This window comes from Salmo salar, chromosome ssa10, assembly GCF_905237065.1.
Source record: "Salmo salar chromosome ssa10, Ssal_v3.1, whole genome shotgun sequence".
NCBI lineage: Eukaryota > Metazoa > Chordata > Actinopteri > Salmoniformes > Salmonidae > Salmo > Salmo salar.
Window position 1 is genome coordinate 102555348 of NC_059451.1, and position 15928 is coordinate 102571275.

The 15928-nt window shown below is 43.3% G+C and overlaps 1 protein-coding gene across 5 annotated transcripts in view; it reads left to right on the forward strand.

Annotated features, from left to right (window-relative positions):
* The first annotated feature begins 557 nt into the window (after positions 1 to 557).
* The window catches only part of LOC106561274 (protein BANP), a 91336-nt gene continuing 75965 nt past the window's right edge, over positions 558 to 15928 (forward strand). Inside the window, exons 1-7 of one of the 5 annotated variants that reach the window (XM_014125046.2) lie at positions 572 to 672; positions 3750 to 3830; positions 5286 to 5364; positions 5731 to 5819; positions 6131 to 6330; positions 6672 to 6773; positions 7042 to 7214. In XM_014125046.2, coding sequence (XP_013980521.1) covers positions 5292 to 5364; positions 5731 to 5819; positions 6131 to 6330; positions 6672 to 6773; positions 7042 to 7214 — 637 coding nt within the window. In that variant the 5' untranslated portion in view covers positions 572 to 672; positions 3750 to 3830; positions 5286 to 5291. The other 4 variants (XM_014125045.2, XM_014125048.2, XM_014125047.2 and 1 more) reach the window with 4 other exon arrangements.

Consider the following 15928-nt stretch of genomic DNA (forward strand, 5'->3'; position numbering starts at 1 on the left):
TAGTGGCTTTGCTGGCATGCATCCCTCACCAAAAATTGTTGTTTGCCCCACCAAGATTTACATGCTAAAATTGCCACAATGTAGGAACAATTGTGGATCAATATATTAGTAGTCAGTTTTATTCTTGCCTTGCAGTGTATACAGATGGTTTAAAGGATCCCATAATTGGGAAGACAGGACCAGGTGTTAATGTTAATCTATGCAAGAGACTAACAAATTATTTATCTGTATATTCAACAGAAATGGTTGCGATAATTGTTGGATTGCAGTGGATAGAGGAGGTGCAACTAAGAATATGTTATTATTTTGTGAAATGTATGATGTACAAAGGTTGAGGTTGTTTTACAGGGTCAAAGAGGTTGGACGGGAATGGGGTGATATTTTGGGTGGGGGTGATGGGAGTAGTTCAGTTTGTAAGTAATTATTACATTTTGTTCGAAATTCAGGGTTAGTTATTAAGAGAATATAGTGGTATAGGTTGGTCGTGACCGGCCTCACACTCCTGTACAGTAGGTGGCGTTGTATGCACATTTCAGTTGGTTGCGATCCCCCTCCCCCCCCCGGAAAAAAAGAAGTCGAGGAAGCGAGCCGACGTTCAGCCTTTTTCTCTCGCGAGGAAGGACGCCGTTATCGGAATCCCTACAAACAACACGAGAATTCATCATTCACACGGTAATATAACCCAATCTAACACCGTACATATCTCGTGAGCCAGAAGTGGAGATACTGGGTGCTTTCAACCCGCATTCAAAATGTTATTTCACAGGACTATTAATATGGTACCAACCGCAACATACATCTATTCCGCTGCCATGGACGGACATTGAGGCCTAGCTAGCTACCATTGCGTGATTGTGTTATCTGGCTTTTAGCACGCTGCAGCTATTCCGTCTACAACTCGCAAATGTGCGGTAGCTAGTTAACCTGATGGAATGGCAATGGTTTTGCCCGGATACATCACATCTAACTACACTGCTATCTGTGACTGAATTTGTAGCCTGTTCTGGAAGATATTTGTCAGCGATATGTTTCCCTATTTACCCTGCATAGATACTAGCCCAGCTAACTAGCAACGTAGCGCACGCCTGCTAACTCCTCAGAATGGTTTCCAATTCACATTTTCAACTGTTAGCCAAGAACCAATAACAACTACAGTACATCACAATGCATTGACTAATCTAGGCCTATCCAGAATGTAAATGAGACTTGTCAGCAAGTTAATGTACAGCTCACAAGCTAGCTAACGTCACATGCAATGGTGGACAGTCATGATTTTAGACAAGGCGGGACTCTTAAAACACGCCACTTCGATACAGCCACGACCGGAAGTGACTTTCCGTTACAGGTTAGGAGAGCATTTTCGCGAACCCTTTAACTAACCCTAAACTAATTACCCTAACCAACTGTAAATTATAACCTGCAACGAAAAATTTACTTCCGGTCGTAGATGTGTCGAAGTGGCGTGTTTTTAAGGAGTCCCGTTTTAGATAGCTAAGAATCAATATCAAGAAGACCTATAATACTTGTATCTGCAACTTCGTCTTAAAAGTTAGCTTTCTAGCTAACATTGTCTACAACCATGATCTAACTAATGTACATGAACAGCTCGTTGTCTGGAGCCTCTGGTCCATTTTGTGCCACTAGGCACTACACAATAGCCCATGATTAGCAGGCAAAGTTAGACCATGACACATGCACTCACTGAACTGTTCTCCAGTATATTCAACTAATTAAACATCTGTGTGGAACTGTAAAAGAAGAGCAATTAATGTGCAAACTGAACTTTTCAAATATGTTTATTTCAAGGAACCATAGGGTACATCATTCTCAGTAGTATAAAGTAACTTCCTCCTTTCCAGATGCACCCACATTAGGAATCTTGCTGAAGAAGCCAACACAATTGAGTAGCTTATAAATAATAAATACAGTTATTTGTCCTATGACTCAGACTAACTCAGGTAAAACTTCACCCCAGCACACAGTGAACAGTGGGGAAAAGAAAAGGTTCTTTCTCAATTGTCCTCGATTCCAGGGCCCTGTCCAGAAACACCCCCTACCCTCTGGACACTTCTGGAGATTTGAGAGGGTTGAACAGGTGTAAGCAATATGGCAAACATTTCTTCTAGCATGTCTGAGGTCAAGGTGGATCTATCACCATGTATACAGTACCTGTCAAAAGTTTGGACACACCTACTCATTCCATTTTTTAAAACTATTTTCTACATTGTAAACTATGAAATAACACGTATGGAATCATGTAGTAACCAAAAAAGGGTTAAACAAATAGCCACCCATAGCCTTGATGACAGCTTTGCACACTCTTGGCATTCTCTCAACCAGCTTCATGAGGTAGTCACCTGGAATGCATTTAAAATAACAGGTGTGCCTCAATTTTTAGTTCCAACCGCTGTGTCTTTGAGATGCATTGTAGGTGAACGGATGATCTCTGCATGTGTGGTTCCCACCGTGAAGCATGGAGGAAGAGGTGTGGGGGTGCTTTGCTAGTGATACTCAGTAATTTATTTAGAATTCAAGGCACACTTAACCAGCATGGCTACCACAGCATTCTGCAGCGATACTCTATCCCATCTGGCTTGCGCTTAGTGGGACTATCATTAGTTTTACAACAGGACAATGACCCAAAACACACCACCAGGCTGTGTAAGGGCTATTTGACCAAGAAGGAGAGTGATGGAGTGCTGCATCAGATGACCTGACCTCTACCCAATTGAAATGGTTTGGGATGAGATCGACCGCAGAGTGAAGGAAAAGCAGCCAACAAGTGCTGAGCATATGTGTGAACTCCTTTAAGACTGTTGGACAAGCATTCCTCATGAAGCTGGTTGAGAGAATGCCAAGTGTGCAAAGCTGTCATCAAGGCAAAGAATCTAAAATATATTTTGATTTGTTTAACACTTTTTTTTGGTTTCTACATGATTCCATATGTGTTATTTCATAGTTTTGATGTCTTTACTATTATTCTACAATGTAGAAAATAGTCAAAATTGAAAGAAAAACCTTTGAATGAGTAGGTGTGTCCGAACTTTTGATATTGTCTCAACGCTGCAACTCCCCAATGGGCTCGGGAGAGGCAATAACATGACCCGCCTAACCGCGTTCCTAAACACCTGCCTGCTTAACCCGGAAGCCAGCCACACCAATGTGTCGGAGGAAACACCATTCAACTGGCAATCGATGTCAGCCTGCAGGCACCCGGTCCGCCACAAGGAGTTGCTAGGGCGCGATCAGCCAAGTAACATGACCCAACCACTATTGAAACAAATGCATCCCAGACCCCAATCAAATTGTAATTGTCACGTGTACACTTTAGTGAAGTGCTTAATTACAAGCCCTTACCAACAATGCAGAGTTAAAAATTATAACACAAAGAATAAAATGTACAAGAATGAAGCCATATGCAGGGTGTACCAGAAACATATCAATGCGCAGGGGTACTTGAGGTAGATATGTACAGTTGAAGTCAGAAGTTTATATACACCTTAGCCAAATACATTTAAACTCAGTTTTTCACAATTCCTGACATTTAATCCTAGTAAAAATTCCCTGTTTTAGGTCAGTTAGGATCACTTTATTTTAAGAATGTGAAATGTCAGAATAATAGTAGAGAATGATTTATTTCAGCTTTTATTTCTTTCATCACATTTCCAGTGGGTCAGAAGTTTACATACACTCAATTAGTATTTGGTAGCATTGCCTTTAAATTGTTTAATTTGGGTCAAATGTTTCAGGTATCCTTCCACATGCTTCACACAGCAAGTTGGGTGAATTTTGGCCCATTCCTCCTGACGGAGCTGGTGTAACTGAGTCAGGTTTGTAGGCCTCCTGCTCGCACACGCTTTTTCAGTTCTGCCCACAAATGTTCTATAGGATTGAGGTCAGGGCTTTGTGATGGGCACTCTGATACCTTGACTTTGTTGTCCTTAAGCCATTTTGTCACAACTTTGGAAGCATGCTTGGGGTCATTGTCCATTTGGAAGATCCATTTGCGACCAAGTTTTAACTTCCTGACTGATGTCTTGAGATTTTGCTTCAATATATCCACATAATTTTCCTACCTCATGATGCCATCTATTTTGTGAAGTGCACCAGTCCCTCCTGCAGCAAAGCACCCCCACAACATGATGCTGCCACCCCAGTGCTTCACAGTTGAGATGGTGTTCTTCGGCTTGCAAGCATCCCCCTTTTTCCTCCAAACATAACGATGGTCATTATGGCCTAACAGTTCTATTTTTGTTTCATCAGACCAGAGGACATTTCTCCAAAAAGTACGATCTTTGTCCCCATGTGCAGTTGCAAACCGTAGTCTGCCTTTTTTATGGCGGTTTTGGAGCAGGGGCTTCTTCCTTGCTGAGCGGCCTTTCGGGTCATGTCGATATCGGACTCGTTTTTACTGTGGTTATAGATACTTTTGTACCTGTTTCCTCCAGTATCTTCACAAGGTCCTTTGCTGTTGTTCTGGGATTGATTTGCACTTTTCGCACCAAAGTACGTTCATCTCTAGGAGACAGATCGCGTCTCCTTCCTGAGCGGTATGACGGCTGTGTGGTCCCATGGTGTTTATACATGTGTACTATTGTTTGTACAGATGAACGTGGTACCTTCAGGCATTTGGAAATTGCTCCCAAGGATGAACCAGACTTGTGGAGGTCAACAATTTTTTTTTCTGAGGTCCTGGCTGATTTCTTTAGATTTTCCCATGATGTCAAGCAAAGAGGCACTGAGTTTGAAGGTAGGCCTTGAAACACATCCACAGGTACACCTCCAATTGACTCAAATGATGTCAATTAGACTATCAGAAGCTTCTAAAGCCATTACATAATTTCAGGAATTTTCCAAGCTGTTTAAAGGCACAGTCAAATTAGTGTATGTAAACTTCTGACCCACTGGAATTGTGATACATTGAATTATAAGTGAAATAATCTGTAAACAATTTTTTGAAAAATGACTTGTGTCATGCACTAAGTAGATGTCTTAACCGACTTGCCAACACTATAGTTTGTTAACAAGAAATTTGTGGAGTGGTTGAAAAACGAGTTTTAATGACTCCAACCTAAGTGTACGTAAACTTCCGGCTTCAACTGTACATATAAGCAAGCGTAAAGTGACTAGGCATCAGGATAGATGATGATAAGAGCCCCTTTGTTTTGTTTGCTTATTACTGACAGTTATAAATTCACTGATGTTGGGGTTGAACAGCCTGAGAATGTCAATTCTCTTTTATTTGCAATAATGATGTTGTTTTGTGGCTCTCTCTGGCTTTACAGGTCTGAATGATGTCGGACCAAGATTTGGCAGAGATGGTACAGATAGCAGTGGAGGACTTAGGCCAAGGCGACCAGACTGGTAAGATCTTTATTAAAGACCACAAAGCTCTGTCCGATCACCATAACTAGGGTCATGTGACCTGACCAGGAAAACAATTAGGGGGAAATTGCTGGCTCAAGATAAATGTAATGCTCATCCCTCTGAAGTTGTCTCTTTACAGTCATTTGCCTGTATTGTAAAGGACCACTGACTGGCTAATGGTTCAGCTTTAATTCTGGCTTAAGTTGTTTTATCTTCATGGTAGCTATGAACCATTTGGGTACATTTGGTTAAATTGCTTGATTTGGAAGAGCTACTTATAAGCGTCAACAGTGCATCTGGTAGTTTTTTTCATGATCGTGTGTATGTTTTACTGTGCTTGACTGCATTTGGGATTTGTTTTAGATGTTTTGGACAATCATGAAGATTGTGATGACAAGCCTGACAGGAAAAGGCCAAGGGTGGACAACAGCTCCCAGGATGCATCTCTAAAGGTAGTTACTCCTGCACTACATCGTGGTCGTGGGTATACTCACCTTGCTGTGAGTGATTGGATTCAGTATGTACTTCCAAGCTGAATCACTCATGTGAGCATGTCAGCTTGTTTGTCCTATGAAAATAAAGCATAAATTGCGTTTATAAAGGCCTGCTTTAGTGATTTTTACAAGGTCTCTAAGCTCTCTGCATTGTAAAAGGGAAGCTCACTTCATCAACCACCAATGTGTAACATGTAGCACCCACCTTTTCTTACGCACACACAATGAACTTTCTTTCCCTCTGCCTCTTTCACTTTTCCAATCCCCAGACCTTGTTGTACTCCATTAGCCAGACGATCTGCCAGCGTCTGGACAACATGGAGGCCAAGCTGCAGGTGGTGGAGGCGACGTGCCGGGCCCTGGAGAGGAAGCTGGATGCTGTTGTCAACAAGAACCAGGCGCCCATCCAGGTCCCCATGGTGGCCGGCTCCCCTCTGGGTGCCACCCAGACCTGGAATAAAGTGCGTTGGTGAGTTGAGGTTTGGACCTGGACAAGTTCAGGTAGTCTTTCCCTGTTGTTTTATTCCGCTTGGTGCCTAATGAACATGACCCTGGTTAGGACTGGGGATCGTGGTGGGATAAAATTCTGGGACTTAGACTGGGACTGGTCAGGGTGAGATCAGGGTGGTACACTGGGGGACGATGACACTAGTTGACTTGTGCTTTATGAGGGTTAGGGAGTTGTGGCGTAGTACTCATTCTCTTACAAGTGAGTGCTAGAGTAGAATGCGCCTATTCCCATGAACACAATTTTGCACTGGAGTCTGTTGAGGTATTAGACACTGAAGAATTCCCCGTCTGCCCCTGCAGTGTTGTTCCACAGACCAATGTGATAGTGAGCCAAGACCGACCGAAGGGCCAGGAGGAGCCAGTAACTCGAGGGGCAGATTCCCTGGAGAACCTCCTCAGCAAGTGAGTGGCTGACACCTGTTTTCTTCTGTCATCATGCAGAATGTAGAATTGAGTATAGAACAAACACTGTTGTGCATGAAACTGTGATCCCCACTAAAGTTTGTTCAACACAGAACCCTCATAATACAATGGTACTCTGAACCCTGCAGAGTTTAGTGGCTCACACAGAACACAATGGAACACGAATGGGCTCGGCTCATGTCCCTGTGTTGATACGTGGCTGTAACTCAGCCTGTGTGTGTTTCTATGCGCGTGTGTGATCCGTCAGCACGGTGGGCGGGCGGAGGCAGAACACGTTCCTGGTGAAAGTGCCGGCGCCGGAGGACAGCCAGGAGGACCAGGAGAGCGGCTCAGAGGCCAGTGACTCTGTGTCCAACAGCGGCCAGACCAACAACGCCCAGAGCACCCAGAACGTCACCCTCATCACCCTCAACTCAGAGGGTACGGCGCTGTCAGAACACGTGCACACATACACAGAAACCAAGAAACACACACACAAACACATCCATGTATTTATATGTACATATTCTTATTCATTCCTTTACACTTGTGTGTATAAGGTAGTTGTTGTGAAATTGTTAGATTACATGTTAGATATTACTGCATGGTCGGAACTAGAAGCACAAGCGTTTTGCTACACTGGCATTAACATCTGCTAACCATGTGTATGTGACCAATACAATTTGATTTGCTTTGAGAAACACATGCATGTTCCAAACGTGGCTTAAAGAGTGTAAAGAAACAAGTCACTTGATGAACTGTTCATCAGTGTGAATCCTGCTGGAGTCTTCTCAGTGAGACGGATACCATCAAACACATTTGAACTCCGATGCAGCTTGACTTTGATTTGTGAATGTGATATGTTGCCCGGCTACTTCTTGCTTAACACCCAAATAGTACAGTCTTGGCCAAAAGTTTTGAGAATGACACAAATATGAATTTTCACAAAGTCTGCTGCCTCAGTTTGTATGATGGCAATTTGCATATACTCCAGAATGTTTGAAGAGTGATCAGATGAATTGCAATTAATTGCAAAGTCCCTCTTTGCCATGCAAGGAGAGTGGTTCAATTGTTGTGAAGAAGGCTTCAGGACACCCAAGAAAGTCTAGCAAACGCCAGGACCGTCTCCTAGTTGATTTAGCTGCAGGTTCGGAGCACCACCAGTACAGAGCTTGCTTAGGAATGGCAGCAGGCAGGTGTGAGTGCATCTGCATGCACAGTGAGGCGAAGACTTTTGGAGGATGGCCTGGTGTCAAGAAGGGCAGCAAAGAAGCCACTTCTCTCCAGGAAAAACATCAGGGACAGACTGATATTCTGCAAAAGGTACAGGGATTGGACTGCTGAGGACTGGGGTAAAGTCATTTTCTCTGATGAATCCCCTTTCCGATTGTTTGGGGCATCTGGAAAAAAGCTTGTCCGGAGAAGACAAAGTGAGCGCTACCATCAGTCCTGTGTCATGCCAACAGTAAAGCATTCTGAGACCATTCATTTGTGGGGTTGCTTCTCAGCCAAGGGAGTGGGCTCACTCACAATTTTGCCTATGAACACAGCCATGAATAAAGAATGGTTCCAACACATCCTCCGAGAGCAACTTCTCCCAACCATCCAGGAACAGTTTGGTGACGAACAATGCCTTTTCCAGCATGATGGAGCACCTTGCCATAAGGCAAAAGTGATAACTAAGTGGCTTGGGGAACAAAACATCGATATTTTGGGTCCATGGCCAGGAAACTCCCCAGACCTTAATCCCATTGAGAACTTGTGGTCAATCCTCAAGAGGCAGGTGGACAAACAAAACCCGACAAATTCTGACAAACTCCAAGCATAGATTATGCAAGAATGGGCTGCCATCAAACAGGATGTGGCCCAGAAGTTAATTGACAGCATGCCAGGGCGGCTTGCAGAGGTCTTGAAAAAGAAGGGTCAACACTGCAAATATTAACTCTTTGCATCAACTTAATGTAATTGTCAATAAAAGCCTTTGGCACTTATTGAATGCTTGTAATTATACTTCAGTATTCCATAGTAACATCTGACAAAAATATCTAAAGACACTGAAGCAGCAAACTTTGTGGAAATTAATATTTCTGTCATTCTCAAAACTTTTGGCCATGACTGTACCACCTGTCTTGGTGTATAATGGTGCTGAGTTGATGTGTAGGGATGTTTCACTCTGTATCATTACCAGCGTAGACATCTGTGGTGAGGCATCTGTGGTAGCTATTGTCTCACTCAGACTGTTTTGAAGTCCTCGAGGATGATGTCTCACTCTGTCGGGACTCAGTGGCTTTCCCGGTGGTCACGGAGAAGCCTGAGGAGAGGAAAGGTTTTTATGATTGAGCAAAGCTTCTGACTGCAGCGAATGCTGTTGTTTTTGTTATTGTTGTTTGGGCTGTTTTGAGTGGTTTCTTGGAGTTCCTTGGTTAGCATCAAAGATGTTATTTTGGCATACATTCATTCATTTGCAGATGCGAGTTTCCATGACAATGTGTTTTAGTCAGCATTAGCCGAAAGGGCACCATGTTTTTCTCAAAAAGTTAATTATTATACTGTCAGCTGTCTGCCTCCATAAGTCTACTTTTATATGCCTCTGTTTACGCTCCGTGTCATGCAAATTTACAAAAGCCATAATTACCTCCAGAAATGTATGCCGGTGTAGTCTTGATGCTCACCAGAAGGCTGTGCTGTGGTGTCAGCACAAGCAGAGATTAGGAAGGTGTAGGCCTAGGCCTATCTGAAGTATTTCAGTGCATGCGCCTGTGGGATCTGTGTATATACGAAGACTACAAAAATATATATTCATAAAACATACATACATACATACATACATACATACATACATACATACATACAGTACCAGTCAAAAGTTTGGGGACACCTACTCATTCAAGGGTTTTTCTTTATTTTGACTATTTTCTAAATTGTAGAATAATAGTGAAGACATCAAAACTATGAAATAACACATATGGAATCATGTAGTGACCAAAAAAGTGTTAAACCAATCAACATATATTTTATATTTCAGATTCTTCAAAGTAGCCACCCTTTGCCTTAATGACAGCTTTGCACACGCTTGGCATTCTCTCAACCAGTTTCACCTGGAATGCTTTTCCAACAGTATTGAAGGAGTTGCTGAGTACTTGTTGGCTGCTTTTCCTCCACTCTGCGGTCCAACTCATCCCAAACCATCTCAATTGGGTTGCACTCGGGTGATTGTGGTGGCCAGGTCATCTGATGCAGCACTCATCACTCTCCTTCTTGGTCAAATAGCCCTTACACAGCTTGGAGGTGTGTTGGATTGTTGTCCTGTTAAAAAATAAATGATAGTCCCACTAAGCGCAAACCAGATGGGATGGCGTATCGTTGCAAAATGCTGTGGTAGCCAATAAATCACAGACAGTGTCACCAGCAAAGCACCCCCACACCATCACACCACCTCCTCCTTGCTTCAAGGTGGGGACCACACATGCGGAGATAATCCGTTTACCTACTGTGTCTCTCAAAGACACAGCGGTTGGAACCAAAAATCTCACATTTGGACCAAAGGACAGATTTCCACCGGTCTAATGTCCATTGCTAGTGTTTCTTGGCCCAAGCAAGTCTCTTCTTATTATTGGTGTCCTTTAGTAGTGGTTTATTTGCAGCAATTCGACCATGAACTCCTGATTCACACAGTCTCCTCTGTAAAGTTGACGTTGAGATGTCTGTTACTTGAACTCTGTGAAGCATTTATTTGGGCTGCAATTTGAGGCTGGTAACTCTAATGAACTTATCCTCTGAAGCAGAGGTAACTCTGGTTCTTCAATTCCTGTGGTGGTCCTCATGAGAGCCAGTTTCATCATAGAGCTTGATGGTTTTTGCAACTACGCTTGAAGAAACTTTAAAAGTTCTTGACATTATCCATATTGACTGACCTTCATGTTTTAAAGTAATGATGGACTATCGTTTCTCTTTGCTAATTTGAGCTGTTCTTGCCATAATATGGACTTGGTCTTTTACCAAATAGGGTTATCTTCTGTATACCACCCCTACCTTGTCACAACACAACTGATTGGCTCAAACGCATTAAAAAGGAAAGAAATTCCACAAATTAACTTTTAAGAAGGCACACCTTTTAATTGAAATGCATTCCAGGTGACTACCTCATGAAGCTGGTTGAGGGAATGCCATGAGAGTGCAAAGCTGTCATTGAGGCAAAGGATGACTACTTTGAAGAATATAAAATATATTTTGATTTAACACTTTGTTTTGGTTACTACATGATTCCATATGTGTTATTTCATAGTTTTGATGTCTTCGCTATTACTCTACAATGTAGAACATGGTAAAAATAAAGAAAAACCCTTGAATGAGAAAGTGTCCAAACTTTTGAATGGTACTATATACAGTGAGGGGAAAAAAGTATTTGATCCCCTGCTGATTTTGTACATTTGCCCACTGACAAAGAAATGATCAGTCTATAATTTTAATGGTAGGTTTATTTGAACAGTGAGAGACAGAATAACAACAAAAAAATCCAGTAAAACGCATGTCAAAAATGTTATATATTGATTTGCATTTTAATGAGGGAAATAAGTATTTGACCCCTCTGCAAAACATGACTTTGTACTTGGTGGCAAAACTTGGTGGCAAAACCCTTTCCCACAGAGGTCAGGCGTTTCTTGTAGTTGGCCACCAGGTTTGCACACATCTCAGGAGGGATTTTGTCCCACTCCTCATTGCAGATCTTCTCCAAGTCATGACGTTTGGCAACTCGAACCTTCAGCTCCCTCCACAGATTTTCTATGGGATTAAGGTCTGGAGACTGGCTAGGCCACTCCAGGACCTTAATGTGCTTCTTCTTGAGCCACTTCTTTGTTGCCTTGGCCGTGTGTTTTGGGTCATTGTCATGCTGGAATACCCATCCGCGACCCATTTTCAATGCCCTGGCTGAGGGAAGGAGGTTCTCACCCAAGATTTGACGGTACATGGCCCCGTCCATCGTCCCTTTGATGCGGTGAAGTTGTCCTGTCCCCTTAGCAGAAAAACACCCCCCAAGCATAATGTTTCCACCTCCATGTTTGACGGTGGGGATGGTGTTCTTGGGGTCATAGGCAGCATTCCTCCTCCACCAAACACGGCGAGTTGAGTTGATGCCAAAGAGCTCCATTTTGGTCTCATCTGACCATAACAGTTTCACCCAGTTGTCCTCTGAATCATTCAGATGTTCATTGGTAAACTTTAGACGGGCATGTATATGTGCTTTCTTGAGCAGGGGGACCTTGCGGGCGCTGCAGGATTTCAGTCCTTCATGGCATAGTGTGTTACCAATTGTTTTCTTGGTGACTATGGTCCCAGCTGCCTTGAGATCATTGACAAGATCCTCCCGTGTTGTTCTGGGCTGATTCCTCACCGTTCTCATGATCATTGCAACTCCACGAGGTGAGATCTTGCATGGAGCCCCAGGCCGAGGGAGATTGACAGTTCTTTTGTGTTTCTTCCATTTGCGAATAATCGCACCAACTGTTGTCACCTTCTCACCAAGCTGCTTGGCGATGGTCTTGTAGCCCATTCCAGCCTTGTGTAGGTCTACAATCTTGTCCCTGACATCCTTGGAGAGCTCTTTGGTCTTGGCCATGGTGGAGATTTTGGAATCGGATTGATTGATTGCTTCTGTGGACAGGTGTCTTTTTATACAGGTAACAAACTGAGATTAGGAGCACTCCCTTTAAGAGTGTGCTCCTAATCTCAGCTCGTTACCTGTATAAAAGACACCTGGGAGCCAGAAATCTTTCTGATTGAGAGGGGGTCAAATACTTATTTCCCTCATTAAAATGCAAATCAATTTATAACATTTTTGACATGTGTTTTTCTGAATTTTTTGTCGTTGTTATTCTGTCTCTCACAGTTTAAATAAACCTACCATTAAAATTATAGACTGATCATTTATTTGTCAGTGGGCAAGCGTACAAAATCAGCAGGGGATCAAATACTTTTTTCCCCTCACTATATATATATATATATATATAGTTAAAAAAAATAAAGGGAACACTTAAACAACACAATGTAACTCCAAGTCAATCACACTTCTGTGAAATCAAACTGTCCACTTAGGAAGCAACACTGATTGACAATACATTTTACATGCTGTTGTGCAAATGGAATAGACAACAGGTGGAAATTATAGTCAATTACCAAGACACCCCCAATAAAGGAGTGGTTCTGCAGGTGGTGACCACAGACCACTTCTCAGTTCCTATGCTTCCTGGCTGATGTTTTGGTCACTTTTGAATGCTGGCGGTGCTTTCACTCTAGTGGTAGCATGAGACGGAGTCTACAACCCACACAAGTGGCTCAGGTAGTGCAGCTCATCCAGGATGGCACATCAATGCGAGCTGTGGCAAGAAGGTTTGCTGTGTCTGTCAGCGTAGTGTCCAGAGCATGGAGGCGCTACCAGGAGACAGGCCAGTACATCAGGAGACGTGAAGGAGGCCGTAGGAGGGCAACAACCCAGCAGCAGGACCGCTACCTCCGCCTTTGTGCAAGGAGGAGCAGGAGGAGCACTGCCAGAGCCCTGCAAAATGACATCCAGCAGGCCACAAATGTGCATGCGTCTCCTCAAACGGTCAGAAACAGACTCCATGAGGGTGGTATGAGGGCCCGACGTCCACAGGTGGGGATTGTGCTTACAGCCCAACACCGTGCAGGACGTTTGACATTTGCCAGAGAACACCAAGATTGGTAAATTCGTCACTGGCGCCCTGTGCTCTTCACAGATGAAAGCAGGTTCACACTGAGCACATGTGACAGACGTGACAGAGTCTGGAGACGCCGTGGAGAACTGCAACATCCTCCAGCATGACCGATTTGGCGGTGGGTCAGTCATGGTGTGGGGTGGCATTTCTTTGGGGAGCCGCACAGCCCTCCATGTGCTCGCCAGAGGTAGCCTGACTGCCATTAGGTACCGAGATGAGATCCTCAGACCCCTTGTGAGACCATGGTGCGGTTGGTCCTGGGTTCCTCCTAATGCAAGACAATGCTAGACCTCATGTGGCTGGAGTGTGTCAGCAGTTCCTGCAAGTGGAAGGCATTGATGCTATGGACTGGCTCGCCCGTTCCCCAGACCTGAATCCAATTGAGCACATCTGGGACATCATGTCTCGCTCCATCCACCAACGCCACGTTGCACCACAGACTGTCCAGGAGTTGGCGGATGCTTTAGTCCAGGTCTGGGAGGAGACCCCTCAGGAGACCATCCGCCACCTCATCAGGAGCATGCCCAGGCGTTGTAGGGAGGTCATACAGGCACGTGGAGGCCACACACACTACTGAGCCTCATTTTGACTTGTTTTAAGGACATTACATCAATGTTGGATCAGCCTGTAGTGTGGTTTTCCACTTTAATTTTGAGTGTGACTCCAAATCCAGACCTCCATGGGTTGATAAATTGGATTTCCATTGATTAATTTTGTGTGATTTTGTTGTAAGCACATTCAACTATGTAAAGAAAAAAGTATTTAATAAGATTATTTCATTCATTCAGGTCTAGGATGTGTTAATTTAGTGTTCCCTTTTTTTTTGAGCAGTGTACATACATACATATATACATACATACATACATACATACATACATACAGTTGAAGTCAGAAGTTTACATACACCTTAGCCAAATAGTTTTAAACTCAGTTTTTCATAATTCTTGACATTTAATCCTAGTAACAATTCCCTGTCTTAGGTCAGTTAGGATCACCACTTTATTTTAAGAATGTGAAATGTCAGAATAATAGTAGAGAGAGATTTATTTCAGCTTTTATTTCTTTCATCACATTCCTAATGGGTCAGAAGTTTACATACACTCAATTAGTATTTGGTAGCATTGCCTTTAAATTGTTTAATTTGGGTCAAACGTTTCGGGTAGCATTCCACATGCTTCCTTGGGTGAATTTTGACCCATTCCTCCTGACGGAGCTGGTGTAACTGAGTCAGGTTTGTAGGCCTCCTGCTCGCTCACGCTTTTTCAGTTCTGCTCACAAATTTTCTATAGGATTGAGGTCAGGGCTTTGTGATGGCCATTCCAATACCTTGACTTCGTTGTCCTTAAGCCATTTTGCCACAACTTTGGAAGTATGCTTGGGGTCATTGTCCATTTGGAAGACCCATTTGAGACCAAGCTTTAACTTCCTGACTGATGTCTTGAGATGTTGCTTCAATATATCCACATCATTTTCCTACCTCATGATGCCATCTATTTTGTGAAGTGCACCAGTCCCTCCTGCAGCAAAGCACCCCCACAACATGATGCTGCCAACCCCGTGCTTCACGGTTGAGATGGTGTTCTTCGGCTTGCAAGCCTCCCCCTTTTTCCTCCAAACATAACGATGGTCATTATGGCCAAACAGTTCTATTTTTGTTTCAGGGGACATTTCTCCAAAAAGTACGATCTTTGTCCCCATGTGCAGTTGCAACCGTAGTCTGGCTTTTTATGGCGATTTTGGAGCAGTGGCTTCTTCCTTTCTAAGCGGCCTTTCAGGTTATGTCGATATAAGACTCGTTTTACTGTGGATATAGATACTTTTGTACCTGTTTCCTCCAGCATCTTCACAAGGTCCTTTGCTGCTGTTCTGGGATTGATTTACACTTTTCGCACTAAAGTACGTTCATCTCTAGGAGACAGAACTCGTCTCCTTTCTGAGCGGTATGACGGCTGTGTGGTCCCATGGTGTTAATACTTGCGTACTATTGTTTGTACAGATGAACGTGGTACCATCAGGCGTTTGGAAATTGCTCCCAAGGATGAACCAGACTTGTGGAGGTCTACACATTTTTTGGTCTTGGCTGGTTTCTGTTGATTTTCCCATGATGTCAAGCAAAGAGGCACTGAGTTTGAAGGTAGGCCTTGAAATACATCCACAGGTGCACCTCCAATTGACTCAAATGATGTCAATCAGGCTATCAGAAGCTTCTAAAGCCATGACATAATTTTCTGGAATTTTCCAAGCTGTTTAAAGGCACGGTCAACTTATGTATGTAAACTTCTGACCCACTGGAATTGTGATACCTTGAATTAGAAATGAAATAATCTGTCTGTAAACAATTGTTGAAAAAATTACTTGTGTCATGCACAAAGTAGATGTCCTAACCGACTTGCCAAATCTATAGTTGTTAACAAGAAATTT